The sequence below is a fragment of the Tiliqua scincoides genome, chromosome 1, assembly GCF_035046505.1.
Source record: "Tiliqua scincoides isolate rTilSci1 chromosome 1, rTilSci1.hap2, whole genome shotgun sequence".
Taxonomy (NCBI): Eukaryota; Metazoa; Chordata; class Lepidosauria; order Squamata; family Scincidae; genus Tiliqua; species Tiliqua scincoides.
Genome location: NC_089821.1, coordinates 123500424 through 123515723, shown reverse-complemented (window position 1 = coordinate 123515723; position 15300 = coordinate 123500424). Strand labels below are relative to the sequence as shown.

The window sequence follows — 15300 nt, the reverse complement described above, 5'->3', positions numbered from 1 at the left end:
GTAGGTATGGAATAATTACAAGGTTAAAATGATTCTTGAATTTTTTAATGACTAAATATGTTTCGTGTTCACAGGTCTCACGAGATCTTGTATGCTTTCTTCAACTGGATCATGTAAATGTTTACTATGGGCAAGACTATCGGAACAAGTATAAAGCCCCTACAGACTATTGTCTGGTGTTAAAGGTAATGGCTGAATGGTACTTATGGAAAGTGCATTAAAAGGTCAAGGAAAAGTGGTTACAGATTGAATAGGTGGTGACTTTTCACATGCCTTGCTGCTGGATTTTCACATGCCTTGTTTTGCTCATGTCTGCCTTTAACCTTTTTGTAGTGATACACACCTGAGGAATGTATCATCCAATGTTGATGATTAGCAACTTTTAGCACCACCTTAAAATCAGGCAGCATATAGATTCTATTTCTTATTTGCTCATAAGGGGCAAAAGTCAAGATTTTTCTTAATCTTTGGGGGAGGGCGTTTCTGTTAATAGCATTAATTTAGATATATGAAGTTGAAGAGCTTTTTGTGGCTTTTTTTCCTTGTTGACTGCTTTGAATCTACAAACATAGTACAGTTGTGAAATATAATTTTGAGCAAGATTATTCTAGGAATAGTTTTTATTTAGCTCACTTACTTTATTTAAGCTCATTCATCAAATATTTCTCTTACAGCACCCCCAGATTCAGAAGAAATCTCAGTATATTAAGTATCTGTGCTGTGATGATGTTAGAACTCTGCATCAGTGGGTAAATGGCATCCGTATCGCTAAGGTACATCTTCTCTGTTCTGTTGACAAGACTTCATGATTTAGCCTTCCTTCTGTACCAGATCAACTGGTATTAATATTCACTATAAAAGCTGTTGGGTATAAACAGAGCTTTAGTTCAGATGACTGCACAAACCATGGGCTGAATTTGATCTTAAAAGTTTCCATGTCCTTACACTTCCTTGTCTGTCCATCCCCCTCTACTTCCTGAGTTCCAGCATAAAGCACTCACAATGTGGTTTGTTAAACCACAGCTCACCTGAATTGTGAGCTATTATTGAACTGTGGTTGGCAAAACATAGTTAAAGCAGGATGTGAAACTAGAATTAAATCTTTCACATCCTAGTTCAAACATCTTTATAAATGGCAGATACACAACAGTTCCAGGTTTGGACAAGTTACAAGATAGCATGTAAGGTTGGGAAAGTTAGAAGTTGCTTCAATTCTAATTGTTCATGAGTGGACAAACCATGGTTTTAAAGCAGTCCTGTGAATGGATCCATTCTGGTGATGTTTGTCGGTAGACAGCCTTACAAATAAGAATTAAGAAACAGTCGCCTAAAACCGATTTATCTTTGCATCCACCAACTACATTCACATTTTGGAAAAATCTTTTAATGCAGTAAAAAAGTACTGTTTAGCTGTGACCTTGGGCTCTTCAATCTCTTGGTCCCAGAATTCTCAGTTTTTATACTGCAGTTCATTCTAATATTCTTTAAAATATTAACATGCCTGCCCTCATCCAAGATTAGGAGAAGGCAAGCTCCAGTACTCTATTGTGTTTGGGAGCACTGTGGCTGCTACATCTGGGTGTGTACATTCAGTTGCTCTTTCTTATGTTTTCTGTATATGTGCAAACATAAGCAACAATGAACAAGCAAGTGCCCAGTTGGTTGAAACCAACTTTTAATTACATTTTTATTCTACCCCATCAGAGACTTGGGAGAGGGTTATTGATTAATGCAATCAAGTAGCAGTGACAAAATCTCTAAAATGTGAACAACTGAGACAGAAAACACCCAAGGAGTCACATCAAGATTTTTCTTGAACAGGGAGACAACTTTCTGCAGGTTTAAAGTCAACTGGTGTGAACTTAAGTAGCGGTGAATCGTGGCTGTTTCATTGCTTGGGTGGATGAAGGGTATAAATTTGCTTAAACAGGTCTTATGTTTCAAATTTATTATAAGCCACCTTTAGCACCTTGATGAAAAAGTGAGGTAGAAATATTTTAGCTAAATAAATATAATAAATATCAGCTGAAACAGGTTTGTATAAGCATGACAACATTGTTTTCAGTGCCTTAAACCCATATTGGTGTTCATAATGGTTATTCCTAATTTTCTTTAAAAACAAGTAATTTCCTCATAGAAGGGGGCTAAGTATGGCTGAATGAGATGCTTGGTAGCTCACTTTGCCCTTCACCTAATGCACAGGTGTGATTATGACTTATGATTTTTAAAATCCAGTCCAAGATAGAGTTTGATTTAAATCTTTCATTTAAAGCACCAAGATACAAGAGACAAGAAACCTTTACTGGCATGTTTAAAATCCAAGCAGTATAAAACAAAAGATTGAATGGAGGGATACATGAATCAAACAGTTCACCTCCAACCATGACCAATCAGGCCTTGCTGACACGTATCAACCATTTGTGACCATCATAGAAATACGTCTCTCAATTATCATATTTTTATATTTGGCCACCACCCCAGTAAGCTCTTCATTTACTCCACTAAGTATGTACACGATTTATTCTGGTCATTCTGGCCTCAGAGAGCGGCCAAGATTGGCAATGAGTAATTTAGGGTGCAATCCTAACCCCTTATGTTAGTGCTTTCCAGCACTGACATAAGGGCAATGCACCTCTGAGGCAAGGAAACAAACATTCCCTTCCTTTGATGAGGCCTCCGTGAGTGATACCCAAGTGCAGGATGCAACACATGTTGCATTGACACCGCTGACACCATTGACACCACTATGCCAGTGCTGGAAAGCACTGACATAAGGGTTTAGGATTGCACCCTTATACGAAGATTGTGATATATTGGGTAAGAGCCACTTTTTCAAGTGGGTGTTCCTTTTTTTAGCAGGGGGAGAGTAACTGGCCCACCTCACCCCAGCACTGTCTGTTCTAGTGGCTGTCTGCTGGTATTCATTTGCATCTTTTTAGATTGTGAGCCCTTTTGGGACAGGGAGCCATTTAGTTATTTGATTTTTTCTCTGTAAAGTGCTTTAATAATAATAATAATAATAATAATAATAACAACAACAATAACAACAACAACAACAACAGGTATTTATATACCGCCTTTCTTGGTCTTTATTCAAGGCTTTGTGAACTTTAATTGAAAAGCGGTATATAAGTACTGTTAATAATAATAATAATAATAATATTGGGCAATATAATATATGAGAGTGTTTCTATACTATAGTATCAGTACTACTTGCACTGATCTTAAAGCACTAGTTCAAGATTAGTGCAAGTAGTACTGATTTAAATTGCTCTTTTTAATCAAATTTCCAACTCTTCTAATTCAGCTATTTGCTGAATGAACAAGAATGATAGGTTGCTATGACAAAAAATACTTGTCTGCAACTAATTATAACTTTTAATACTATGCAGGTGTATCATCTAAAGGATCTGTTCAGATACCTCATGTATTTTGTCTTATGGGAATAGAGTTTTTAAGGAAGCAATTGGGAAATTCAGGTTTTCTTTTTGGCTTTGTCTGCATTTTTATGGAAACTAGCAAGAACATGTGCTTGAATGTGGAACTTTCTACAAATAATTACTAGGCAGAACACTGTTTCACCATGTTATGGGGATGATATGAAAACGCTGTCTGGTTCTGCCCAGGATTGCATATATGCAACAGGGACCAAATGTGTACGCCTATGTGCCAGACAAAAATAGGTTAACATAACCTAAATGTTCATCATTTGCACAATAATATTCCATGACTTATTGTCATATTTATAATGCCTGACTTCAGGTAAACTATTTTTGTTCCTACTTTGTTCTCTTATGTAGAAAAACAGACTTGAATCATCTTAGAGAACTGTAGATTCAGTTTTAATAATTTAACAATATAATTGTTTTATTACATTGAGATAGTTTAAATTTCATTTTAAAGGCAGGAAGACCACAAAAAAAGTGAAATCTGGCAACTGTTTATTTTAACTGTATAAATCATTCATTTATTCACCCTATACTGATCATTACAGCATTTATTCTTAATCTAGTACAAAACATTGTTCAAGGTATGTCCAAATTAATATACAATTGGTTGAAAAGTCATTCTCTTGCATTTTCTTATTCTCATGTTGAAGTGTGTACAAATTCATAATTTGTAATTGTGTTTGTGATGTCAGTCAGCTGACCAGTAGCCATATCCGTATTTCTGAGATTGCATGCCTGAACGATCTTGGGTGGGCTTTCTCATTTTACTACCTGCCTACTTCAGAGGTCTGATGTTACTACTTAATTGTTCTGACTTATTTTCAATTAAAAAATGAGAAGTGGATGTAGGAGGAAACTGTCATTCAGTGTCTTTAAAAAAAATGGTTTATAACTAACAACTTACCATAAGGCCCTACAGGCCAAGCTTTGTCAGCAAAAAATATATCATGGAGGACATTGGGAGTGTGGGGATTGGACTAAATAAATTAGGGATTTGACTCATGCAGCTGCCATGGGGTGTTAACTTTTCCCCTATCTCATTTGTTTAGTATGGGAAACAACTGTATGTGAACTATCAAGAAGCTCTGAAAAGAACAGAATCGGCATATGACTGGACTTCTCTGTCCAGCTCAAGTATTAAGTCAGGATCCAGCTCGTCTAGTCTGCCTGGTGAGTCCTAACAAGCCTCAACAATGCATATTGTTCTGTCACCATAAAAAGTTTAAAAGGATTTGCTTCAGTGATGGGTGAAAATATGTGCATGTCCATCTTTATATTTCTTTGACAGCATGAACAGTGTACATATAGTTTAATTCAAAAACAAATAAACTGCTTTTGAAACTGAACAAAAGTGGATAAATTGCACTGAGAATGTGTTTGTATAGCCAGTTTGTATCCACCAATTGACAAATAATCCAGACAAGGCAAGTTTCTGTTCAGTTCTGCACACCTTATTTGTTCCAGGTTACTAAAATATACAGCTGGGCCTGCATTACCTTTGGGTTCAGTACCCACAGATTTCATCATCTGCAGGTTCTGAACTCATAGGGGGGCACCTGAACCCTCTGAATGCAACCAGAGCTGTACAACTTCTGGTTTCCCCTGAGAAACTGGAAGTTGAGTGTTGTTGTTGTTTTTTTTGCCCAAAACAGACTTTCCAACGGTTGGCCTTCCCAGCCCTCAGAACACCCTCCAAACGTGTTCGGAGGGTTTGGTTGGCCCTAATCTGCAGAATCCACGGATTTTGGTGTCCTCAGGTGTTCTGGAAATCCCCACAAATAGTGAGTTTTAAAATACTGTGTTAAATTGTAGTCTTAAAAATACCGTGTTGTCTTAAAATACTGTTAACTTGATTTTACTGCACATGGGCCCTGCATGTAAGGCGTAGGAAGAAACTGCCAATATCAGCATGTTTTGCTTCTAAAGAAAAATAATCTCCTCCTTCCAAAAATATTTGTATATTTGTTTCAATAGAATCTCAGTCCAATCATTCCAATCAATCTGATAGCGGAGTTTCGGATACTCAGACAGGACATGTGCGTTCTCAAAGTATAGTCAGCTCTATCTTCTCGGAGGCCTGGAAACGAGGCACTCAGCTGGAAGAGTCCGTTAAGATTAGTGTGAGTATAGTATTGGCATATACAAACGGGCAATATTAGGTTGTACTGCTAGGATATTTGTGTTGTAGTCGAACAACTTAGCTTGTAAATCATGATTCTTATGCAGATAAGATCTATTATGAAAAACACCATTATGTGCTTAAATAGGAAACAGCATATTATCAGGTGTTTGGTGAGCATATGCCTTGCAACATGGTCTCCCCCTTGGCTACTTTTTCCACTTGGTCCCCGTGTTTTATGCTGTTTTGTTTTTCCTGTCGCCTCACAGTCTCGTGTTGCAAACACAAAACCTGGAACAGCTCAGAGCTCCACTACAGTGATGACTTAAGCAGGGGTAGAGTTAAGAGCAGGGGCCTTGCTTGAACTATTAACTTGGGTGAATGATGCAACCAGAATCATAGACTAACTTTTCCCAAGAGCTCTAATCTTTAAACACATTGATTAGCCCACCAGTGCTTGAGTCCTTTAGTGCCCTAATTTGACAGTGGCATGCCACCTCCACATTGTGTTAATTATCTGACATAGTTCTGGTTTAGCATGGGTTTCTGCTTCCAGAATGAAGAATTTAAAACAGTGCTTACCATTTTGAATGGTATCAGTTATCAAAGCACAGGATTCCACTATTTCATGATGCATAGTGAAAAAGGCAGGGCATTCAGAAAACCTAGAATTATTCATGTTCTCTGATCTTCTATGAGTGAAACAAATCACTGTAATATCTTGACCAGAACTTATTGGTACTTCTGTTCAGCTACTTGCATGTTTCCCCACATAATATTCAGTGCATGCCTTGACTGCCTTTCCTACACAATGACCTGGAAGTCTTGATAGATCGCACTTTTAAAAATTCCCTCCCATCAGTACCCTGTTGTATTAATCATCAGTGCTTGTTCACTGATGTTCTTTCAGTGATACCCTACGATATTTGTAGTTATGTATTTTTTTTCCTCTGGAATTGGGAGTGTATAGATTTTGGAGGTCCTGCACATGTTCATCAGCCCGTTGGCAGGTTACTCTTTAGCTTTCAGTTGTTTGCAACTTGTGTTCATTCTTTCACAATTCACTCCAGCTATGTTCTAGAAGACTTTCTAAGATGATGAGTTTTTGCCGTATGTACATAGCTGAATTTGAACTCTTTTCTTTTTCCCTTCATCGTCTTTCTTTCAGGCGAGAATGGACCCAACGAATAGGCCATTTACTTCCCTTGCACCACCTTTGTCTCCGCAGACTAAAACAGCTGCCCCATTTACAGCATCACAGCCTTCGCCTCCCCTTCCACCCCCTCCCCCACCTCCCCCACCGCCACCCCCTCCACCACCACCCCCTCCTCCCCCTCTACCTAGCCAATCTGTACCATCTGGAGGTAGCTCAGCAACAATGTTTGTAAAGTACAGCACTATAACAAGACTGCAGAATGCCTCTCAGCATGGTGGGCTTCTCTTCAAACCTCCACTTACGACACAGCAACCACCACCACTTCTACCCCCGGGAAAGCCTCAGAACCCTGTGCTGCCCCCTAATGGTGTGGTACCACCACCGCCGCCGCCACCACCTCCCCCTACACCAGGATCAGCCATGGCACAGCTTATGAAGCCAGTGCCCTCCAACCCATCAGTACCACAGTTCACACCCCCATCCCCTCCTCCTCCACCTCTCAAAATCCACCAGGTTCATCAGAACCTTCCACCATATGTTGCTTCTGCACCACCTCCACCCCCTACTATGCCCGCACCCCCACCCCCACAAGCTCCTCCTAAACCTGCCATGACTCTGCCTACCCAAAACAGCACAAAGGCTGCCTCGCCTGTAGTAGCACATCCCACACCACCTGCACCACCTGCACCACCTGCTCCTGTTCCTTCTGCAATGAAGAAGCAGCCAAGTTTTACTGCTCCACAAATACCACTGTCTCCTGTTCCACTAGGCACTACTCCTCCACCCACTTTACCCAAACAACAGAACTACTCGAGCAAACTTCCTCCTTCTCCACAATCTCCCGTGCCCTTGGGTGTGAAGCAAATAGCCAGTCAGTTTCCTCCACCTCCCCTGCCAGTTTCTGAGCCTCTGCCTTTAAAACCTGCCCCTCTGAGTGTCCCACCTCCATCTCCTCCAGCAGTGAAAGCCAAACCAAAATGGCAACCGACCTCTGCCCCTTCTCCTGATTTTCCTCCTCCTCCACCTGAGAGTAGCCTAGCATTTCCTCCTCCACCTTCCCCAGCTCCCTCAGCAGTGTCACCTACCCTAGAGAAGGCAGGTGGCTCTCCTGTCAAAAAAGGTAGTAAGACATCCAGTCCTGGAGGGAAAAAACCACCCCCTACCCCTCAGCGCAACTCCAGCATAAAATCCAACAGCTCAGCAGAATATCATGAATCTAAGAGACCTTCGGTGGACAGCCTGGTCAGCAAATTTGCACATCCACCAGAGCCTTTGGGATCTCCTGCCAAGGAGTCTCCAGCTCCCCCTGCTGCTCCCCCAAAGCCTGGAAAGCTCAGTCTGCCAATAGTACTTCAGCAAGCAGGAATGTCAACAAAAGTAGCTGCTGCTGGAACATCAGGACAGGGTGCTGTAGAAGAATTTCCTTCTCCTCCATCAGATTCAGACTTCCCCCCGCCTCCACCTGAAATTGATCTTCCTCTACCACCAGTAGAGATTCCTGCTGTGTTTTCAGGCAGTACCTCTCCCAAAGTGGCTGTTGTCAATCCCCAGCCTCAACCATGGTCTAAATCCTCTGGAAAGAAAGCTCCTCCTCCAACACGCCCCAAACGCAATGACAGCACTCGACTTACACAGGCAGAAATTGCGGAATCACAGGTTGTTGTCAATCCGCAAGTGCCCACCTCTCCCAAGTCTGGCCTTAGTGTTCAGCCTGGGTTCCTGGCTGACCTGAACAGGACTCTGCAGCGCAAGTCCATCACTCGACATGGCTCGCTCTCCTCTGCCCGGATGTCCAGAGCAGAGCCAACTGCTACCATGGACGATATGGCTTTGCCCCCACCCCCGCCAGAACTGCTCACAGACAAACAAAAGGCGAGCAACTTTGGAGGCAGTCATATATCGGGCTACGCAACATTACGGAGGGGCCCACCACCAGCACCTCCAAAAAGGGATCAAAATACCAAGCTGTCTAGAGACTGGTGATGGTTAGAGAACTCTGCTTGCAGTGGCTACCAGTAAGCTCTATAAATGATGTATCCAATACACTTGTGTTAGGACTCCTTATCTAATAGCTGTGATGGGGTGGGGGGAGATACGTGCTTCAATGGTACCTATGGATGATAACTACATTCCCTGTCAGAATCAGTCCCAAAAGGTTTGCTGTTTCGGTTTGGTCTCTTGGGGCAAGGGGTGGGGTGGGTAAAATTTTGAATTTTAAAATCCTTCATATGGATTGGACCAAAACCTTTAATGCTTTTTTTCCTGCAGTCTGGGAAAACAGCTATTGTCTGTCAACGTGAGACATGTTGGTGCATGTATTATAAATGTAGGTATATAATATATTGTGAAATATTTTGTTGCATTTTAGAGGCTAACCAGAATGTTTTTGTACATCTGTATTTATTGTTTCAGTCAACTGAAGTATATATTACCAGAAATTGGATTGTGCATCTTAACCAGTAAAGTCTTTTACCTTTTAAAAATGAAGATTATTAGGGGGCACTTTAAATCAGAAAAACCTCTTTTGACAGTTGATGACGGGTATACAGTGCTGACAGATTCCAGCAGTATCTGTACATAGTCGATTGATCAAAAATACAGACATAACCTACCAAAACATTCTGGTCATAATACTACTGAGATTTAAACTCATACATAGGCAAAGGAAAATGTTGCTATACAATGGGGCTGGCATGACATATATTTTGACTTCAAGATAAAAGCATTCCCTTCTAGAGCTGTGAAGGGAAGGATTTATGGAATCAAAATGATCAAGAATTACTTGCCCTTCGTTACACTAAAAGCTTCAGTCCTGTGCGTACTTACCTGGAAGTAAACCCCATTGACTTACTTTTTAGTAAGCATGTATAGGATCTGGCTATAAGGCTGCAATCCTAGTTGCACAGACTAGGAAGTTTGTTATGAATTAGTGGAGCATACTTGGGAGATCATGCTGTACTAAGAAATATACACGGTTCCAATATACACTACTCATTTTTACTTATAGAGCTGTTTTGCATTTAAGTAAGAAATGCCAGCTCCAATCAGAAATGTTCTGGATATGCTACAGTCATGTTTGACCCCCCAAATTGTTGTTTGTTTGGTGGTGGTGGTGCCAGCCAAAACCATCAGATGTGCCAGCTAACTTGTGGCAAGGGCACATGCAGTGAAAAACTTAACCTAAGTGTACATTTGCATTTAGAAATATCTCTCTCATTTCTACAAATCCTTCAGGGGAATCCATTGCATAAATATTCATTAGTAGCTAGCTGAAATTCTTCACACCGAGAGGGCATGGCAGGTGACCTGTATGAAAGAAATGGTGTGTTAATTAATGAAGAAAACTTCTGGGCAGTTGGAAAAGGAGTACTTTAAGAGAGAGTATACTTTTTTGACAGTGGTGGTTTCTGTCATCCGGGATTGGTTGCCTTGTTGGTTGAAATGTCTTCAGCAGCACATTTTTTACCAGAAACTTCATTGGATGAAGAATTCCTAGTTCTGAAATAAGTATTGTGTATGCAACACAGTTGTAAAATCTTCTCAATAGTGGCTATTGTAACAATTGTAGCTATCATAAATTGTATATCATGGGTGGAGTGTGTGTGATGGGGGGCAGCAATATTTGCTCTGGATTGAAATGTACTTATTTGTTTGAAGGGGTTCTCTCAAAACAGAGGTGTTGACTTTTCTATAAAATGCCAGAAAGGAGCACAGCCTTGTCCCTTTTAAACTAGTATTAGGTATCTGAAATTGACTTCTGATGTTTAACCGTTAAAGAAAAATTATTTTATAATAAACGTTTATTTATAAACGTTCTTGCCCTTGAAAGAGGTGAAGACATATTGCCTGTTTACAATTTGGATAAAAAGGGCCCAAAACATAAGAGGAGTGGTGCTGTCAACTGATGGTTGAAACTGCCTAAGTTTCCCTTTTTCCAAATGTGTCCTGGATATAGTTTTCCTATTTTAGAATAATTTACTTGAGCAATAAGAAAATACCATTGTGTGCATTTTAAAAGCACTGCTGTTGGAAGGCACTTTTTGTATCTTTCAAAGTGTTTGGAGTTTGGTTTCTTCTATTTTTGTGCTTATAAAGTGTCCTTAAAACCATTTGGATTTCTACATTTTGGCATGCTTCGTATAGCTGGCTAATGTCTTATAACAAGAAAATTGTTACATTCTATCTATACTGCATTGGTGCTCTAACTTCCTGCTGCTGCCTGGACCACTTGCTGGCCCTAAGAATGAACATATCATTCAGGTAGCATGAGGAGTGTGACTCATTTGTTCCATGTCTGATAGCAATCTCATAGCAAGGTATGCAGGCTGGGTGAGAGAAATGTGTGAGACTGCTTTTGGTTAGCCAAAGCCGATAAAATGCACTCATTTCCCTTACATACTGTTGCTAATGTGGAACAGAAGTCTTTTGAGAACTGTATTTTTCCCCTAACTTTCAACAAAAGTACATGTATGTTAGTAACTTGTACAGATTATGAAACTGTGCACCAATAGATGTTACTGAGCAATCTCTGATACAGAGCTACTGAATTTGCCCCAGTAAGCAGGAGGAAACAGGTATTCTTCTAGCTGAACATTGGTATCTTTGGAGAAAAGTTGTTGTATTGGTATTGCTCAGATTTTTCTTCACTTCCCACATTTTACAGGTAAAGTCACACCTTGATAAAATGTGTGTGTAAAATACGCATGCACATTTATACTTCTCCAGTTCTTTCTCTGCCCATTTTGATTTTGGCTAACCCTGTTAGTGTGTGATGCTTTACCATTTTTGTCAGTGTCTCTCCTGTCCGTTAGCTAAATCAAGGGCTAAAAACCGCCTGTAATGCATTTGAGGAGCACTGAGATACAACAGGGTAGCAAAGATTAATCATAATTGCCTTTAAAAAAATAAAAATAAAAACTTGAACATGATGGGTGAGTTACAGCTCCCATTACCCTTTGCCCCAAAGATGCAAGTCCAATATCTAAATTTATTTCTGTTAACTGTCATTTCTTTTCAGGTAGTTCATAAAATATTAAGCTGAGGAGTAAATGCTTGAAAGTCTCCGGTGAAAGGAGTTGTCTACTGTCTTAGAATCCATTACCGAAGAACTAGGAAGGTTTTCAAGCAGGGGCTGTAGTTCTGATTTCTTGCAATGGATTGGGGGGGGGGATTAGACTACAATGGCCTATAAAGCCTCCTCCAACTTGGATTATGATTATTGCTACTCAATTGAGTTTTGACGTTTTTTTTAAAGATTAAATGCCATGTTACCTCTGGGGAAAAATTATCTCTACAATCTCCCTTTGTAGGCTGAGACTCAAGAGACAAAGCCTATTAGGAGATGATTGGTGTGAGATAGTCAGGAGGTTAAAATATTTTATGGTCACAGGAGCTCAATACAGGTATATTTCTTTGTCCTTTGGTCCTTTGGCTGGCGTCATCAACTTCACTTAGTTGAAATTCACTTAGCAAATGCTAACTTTTTTCATTTTTATTATTTACAGTTCTTTGGCCTATATTCTGATCTGTTATCTGAGCAGTGTTTTCCAAAGTCACTTGTGTTAGAACCAACTATTTGGCCTTAAACACTATATTTGTTATACGGCAAGTTTATTTTTGAAAACAGTTATAAACCACACTACTAGGTTTAGGCACTAAAACACTAGTCTGTTCCAGTAATTTTTATATATTACTGTTACCCAACTTTATCTAAAAGCTACTTGTTTTGCCCCATGCATGGAAGAATGCAATGTCCTGCATTCCTCTTAATACTTCACTTAGCTTGAAGAGTAGATAGCTACTCAGGTTGAAAAGGTTTGTAACTTTGAAGAAGCTGAATTGGCCCCCTCCAAACCTGAGCTGAAAACTGGGTATTTTTAAAGCACTAAGGCTACAATCCTAACCACACTTTCCTGAGAGTAAGCCCCATTGAACAAAATAGGATTTACTTCTGAGTAGACCTGGTTAGGATTGTGTCCTAAGTCATCTGCAATCTAACTAGGTGTACCCTTGATTCAATTGACTTCAGAAATAATGGACAATGTCCAGTGTCTGCAGAGATCTGCTAAAGCCTACCTTACAGAGTTCCTTCAACAGTCAGTACTGTGGGTAGTTAAATGTCAGAAGGTGCTGGGGACAGGCTGATCTACTTTCAAGGACTCCCCCTTGGCAGTGGTGTTACTGTTGCTTTCCTTTTAATCCTTGAACACCTGTGCTCTAAAAATGGAGAGTTCCTCAGGAAGTGAGTTTGTAAGGACTTCTCCATTCCTTGAGTGCCTTGTTTAGAGGGTGGAAAGGGCAGTGCTAGTGCTGAAGGTGTACTGGGAGGTAGGTAAGCTTGCTGCTGAGTCCCCTCCCAACACTTACGTTAAATAAGTTAGAGAGCTCCATTGGCATTGCTGCTCCTCTCATCATCAGGACAGTCTAGAACAGGGGTGTGGCACCCAGAAGTGACCTCAAAACAGGAAGTGATATCACTTGTGATATCACTTCCTGTTTTTTTGAAAAGCTGAGGCTTCCCCCTCAGTCTTCCCCTTCACCCCACCCCAGACCCCATCCTCTTAACACCCCCAAAGCAGCCTCTATTTTCTGCCTCAGCCACCCTGACCCCATCCTCCTAACCCACCCCCGAGAAGCCTCTGTCGGCTCTCCTGCCCCTTACCCGCAGCTCCCCCCTGCCTGCTCAGCTGCCCACCCGCCAGCCACGTCACTGGTCGCTCCCCCAGCCCCCACCTACATGCAACTAGAGGGAGTTCTGAAGGCTGGGGAAGCCATGTTCTCCAGCCCTCAATCGCCTTCTCTGGCAAGCTGTGCCTGTGCCCGGGGAAGGACCGGAAGCCAGGGAAGCCGCGTGTAGCTCCTCCGGCCTTTAGAGTGATGTTCTGAGGCCTCATAAGTCTTTGAATGGTCATTTCTGGCTTTTCCAAAAACCTGGAAGTGACCTTTCGAGGTTTTATGGGGCTTCAGAACGTCATTCTAAGGGTTGGAGAAGCCGCACACGGCATTCCCAGCCCTCAGAATTCACCTCCAGGCATGACTGGAGCAGAGCTCTGGTCACGGTTGGTCCATGCAGGGGTGGGGCAGCCCCAGAACTCCCCCAAAGCCTGGGGGCTGCTTGAAATGGTTCTGCAGGCAGGATGCGGCCCACAGGCCTTTGACACCCCTGCTCTAGAGCACTCATTCCTAGAGCACTTTGTGAAGAGTGGAGCAGCACTGAGGGAGATTTCTGAGGTAGGAGTTTAAGGTCTAATAGAAGGATGTCTGAATTTGAGGGTTTACTATAATGTATATAATGCACTCTAACAAGGTATACTCACAAAGGGTTCATTTGCGACCTAGATCTCAAACAGAAATTCTCCTCTTCAGTTGCCTGATGCTATGCTCCTTCCTCTCCCAAACTATAGGGTAGATGAGCCCTATCTCATACACTTGCAGTACTGTATACAGAGCAACTCTGGCAGTGCAGTTGCATAGGGGAAAATGTGAGCTAAGCAATCCACATGGAGCTCAGCTGCCCACCCCACACAATAGATTTTTCTTCTTGACCTGGAGCATCTGTCATTTGCATTACTTTCCATCACACAGCTGTGATAATAGTTTCCCTCTTTGTGGGGAAATACTGAATGTATGGATCTTGTGTAAACATGGCAACACCATAGAGCAAAAGCTGGTGACTGCTGCATTGAGTTCACAACTGATCCCTTTGGGCTTGGCTTTTGGGAGCACTAAGACAACCTCTTTGCTAGACATGCCTTCAGCAACCAGAAAAAAATCCCAAATTTTTGGGATTCTCTGCTGTCTACCAAAGAAATACAAGAGACTTTGTTGTAGTTCTCTCACAATGCCTCCGTCAGCTTCAGCTGTGCAGATCCAGGCCATAGACACAAAAATAACATACAACATCTAGCACTCTCTCTGACCAGAATGTGTTTTGTCTTGGTTTTAGTGTGGGGTATGTGTCATTTCACCAAAAAAAAAAAAAAAAAAAGGCAAGCCTCTTATTGACTCCTACAAGCCTCTTACTGGGTAGTATAATGCTGCAGCCTAAAGTATGTATGCGACCATCTGAGAAAAGGGATGGGGTTACTTGTCTACTTTTTCCTGTTTTACATAATTTGTAATTGTAAATTGTGGGAAAGAACATTGGCTTTGTTTTGCAGCCATTGGTAGCAATCAATGATGTCCTTTGTAACAATATGCACATGTAAAACACCAATGAGTTTTTCTGTGCAACAGTTTGTGCTAAGTGCTGTAAATACATTCATATGTTTACTGCTTTAACATAAAAAATTGCACATTGCATTTTTCTTTGAGTGGGACTGCCTCCTCCCTCCCTTTTACGACAGAAAGCAAAGCTCTTGACAAGTGATAATTTATGGTTGAGAAGGACTTTGTTCTATATAAATATTCTATAAATATGTATAAATATACTTTTTTAAGCATGGGAGAAGAAATACAAAATGCATTCATGACTAAGTACCCAAAAGAAATCATTATACAGTGGAATATGCACAAGTCAATAAAGATGTAGTTAAATTTGTCTGTTGTTCTCAACTAGATTCATATGACTTGCATTG

The 15300-nt window shown here is 41.0% G+C and overlaps 2 protein-coding genes across 2 annotated transcripts in view; one reads left to right on the top strand and one right to left on the bottom strand.

Annotated features, from left to right (window-relative positions):
• RAPH1 (Ras association (RalGDS/AF-6) and pleckstrin homology domains 1) overlaps window positions 1-15263 on the top strand; it is a 98568-nt gene extending 83305 nt beyond the window's left edge. Inside the window, exons 10-14 of the mRNA XM_066622730.1 lie at window positions 75-185; window positions 675-773; window positions 4499-4619; window positions 5424-5569; window positions 6737-15263. Coding sequence (XP_066478827.1) covers window positions 75-185; window positions 675-773; window positions 4499-4619; window positions 5424-5569; window positions 6737-8707 — 2448 coding nt within the window. The 3' untranslated portion in view covers window positions 8708-15263. The remainder of the gene's footprint in view (window positions 1-74; window positions 186-674; window positions 774-4498; window positions 4620-5423; window positions 5570-6736) is intronic.
• ABI2 (abl interactor 2) overlaps window positions 1-15300 on the bottom strand; it is a 109792-nt gene that overhangs the window by 16048 nt on the left and 78444 nt on the right. The window lies entirely within an intron of this gene.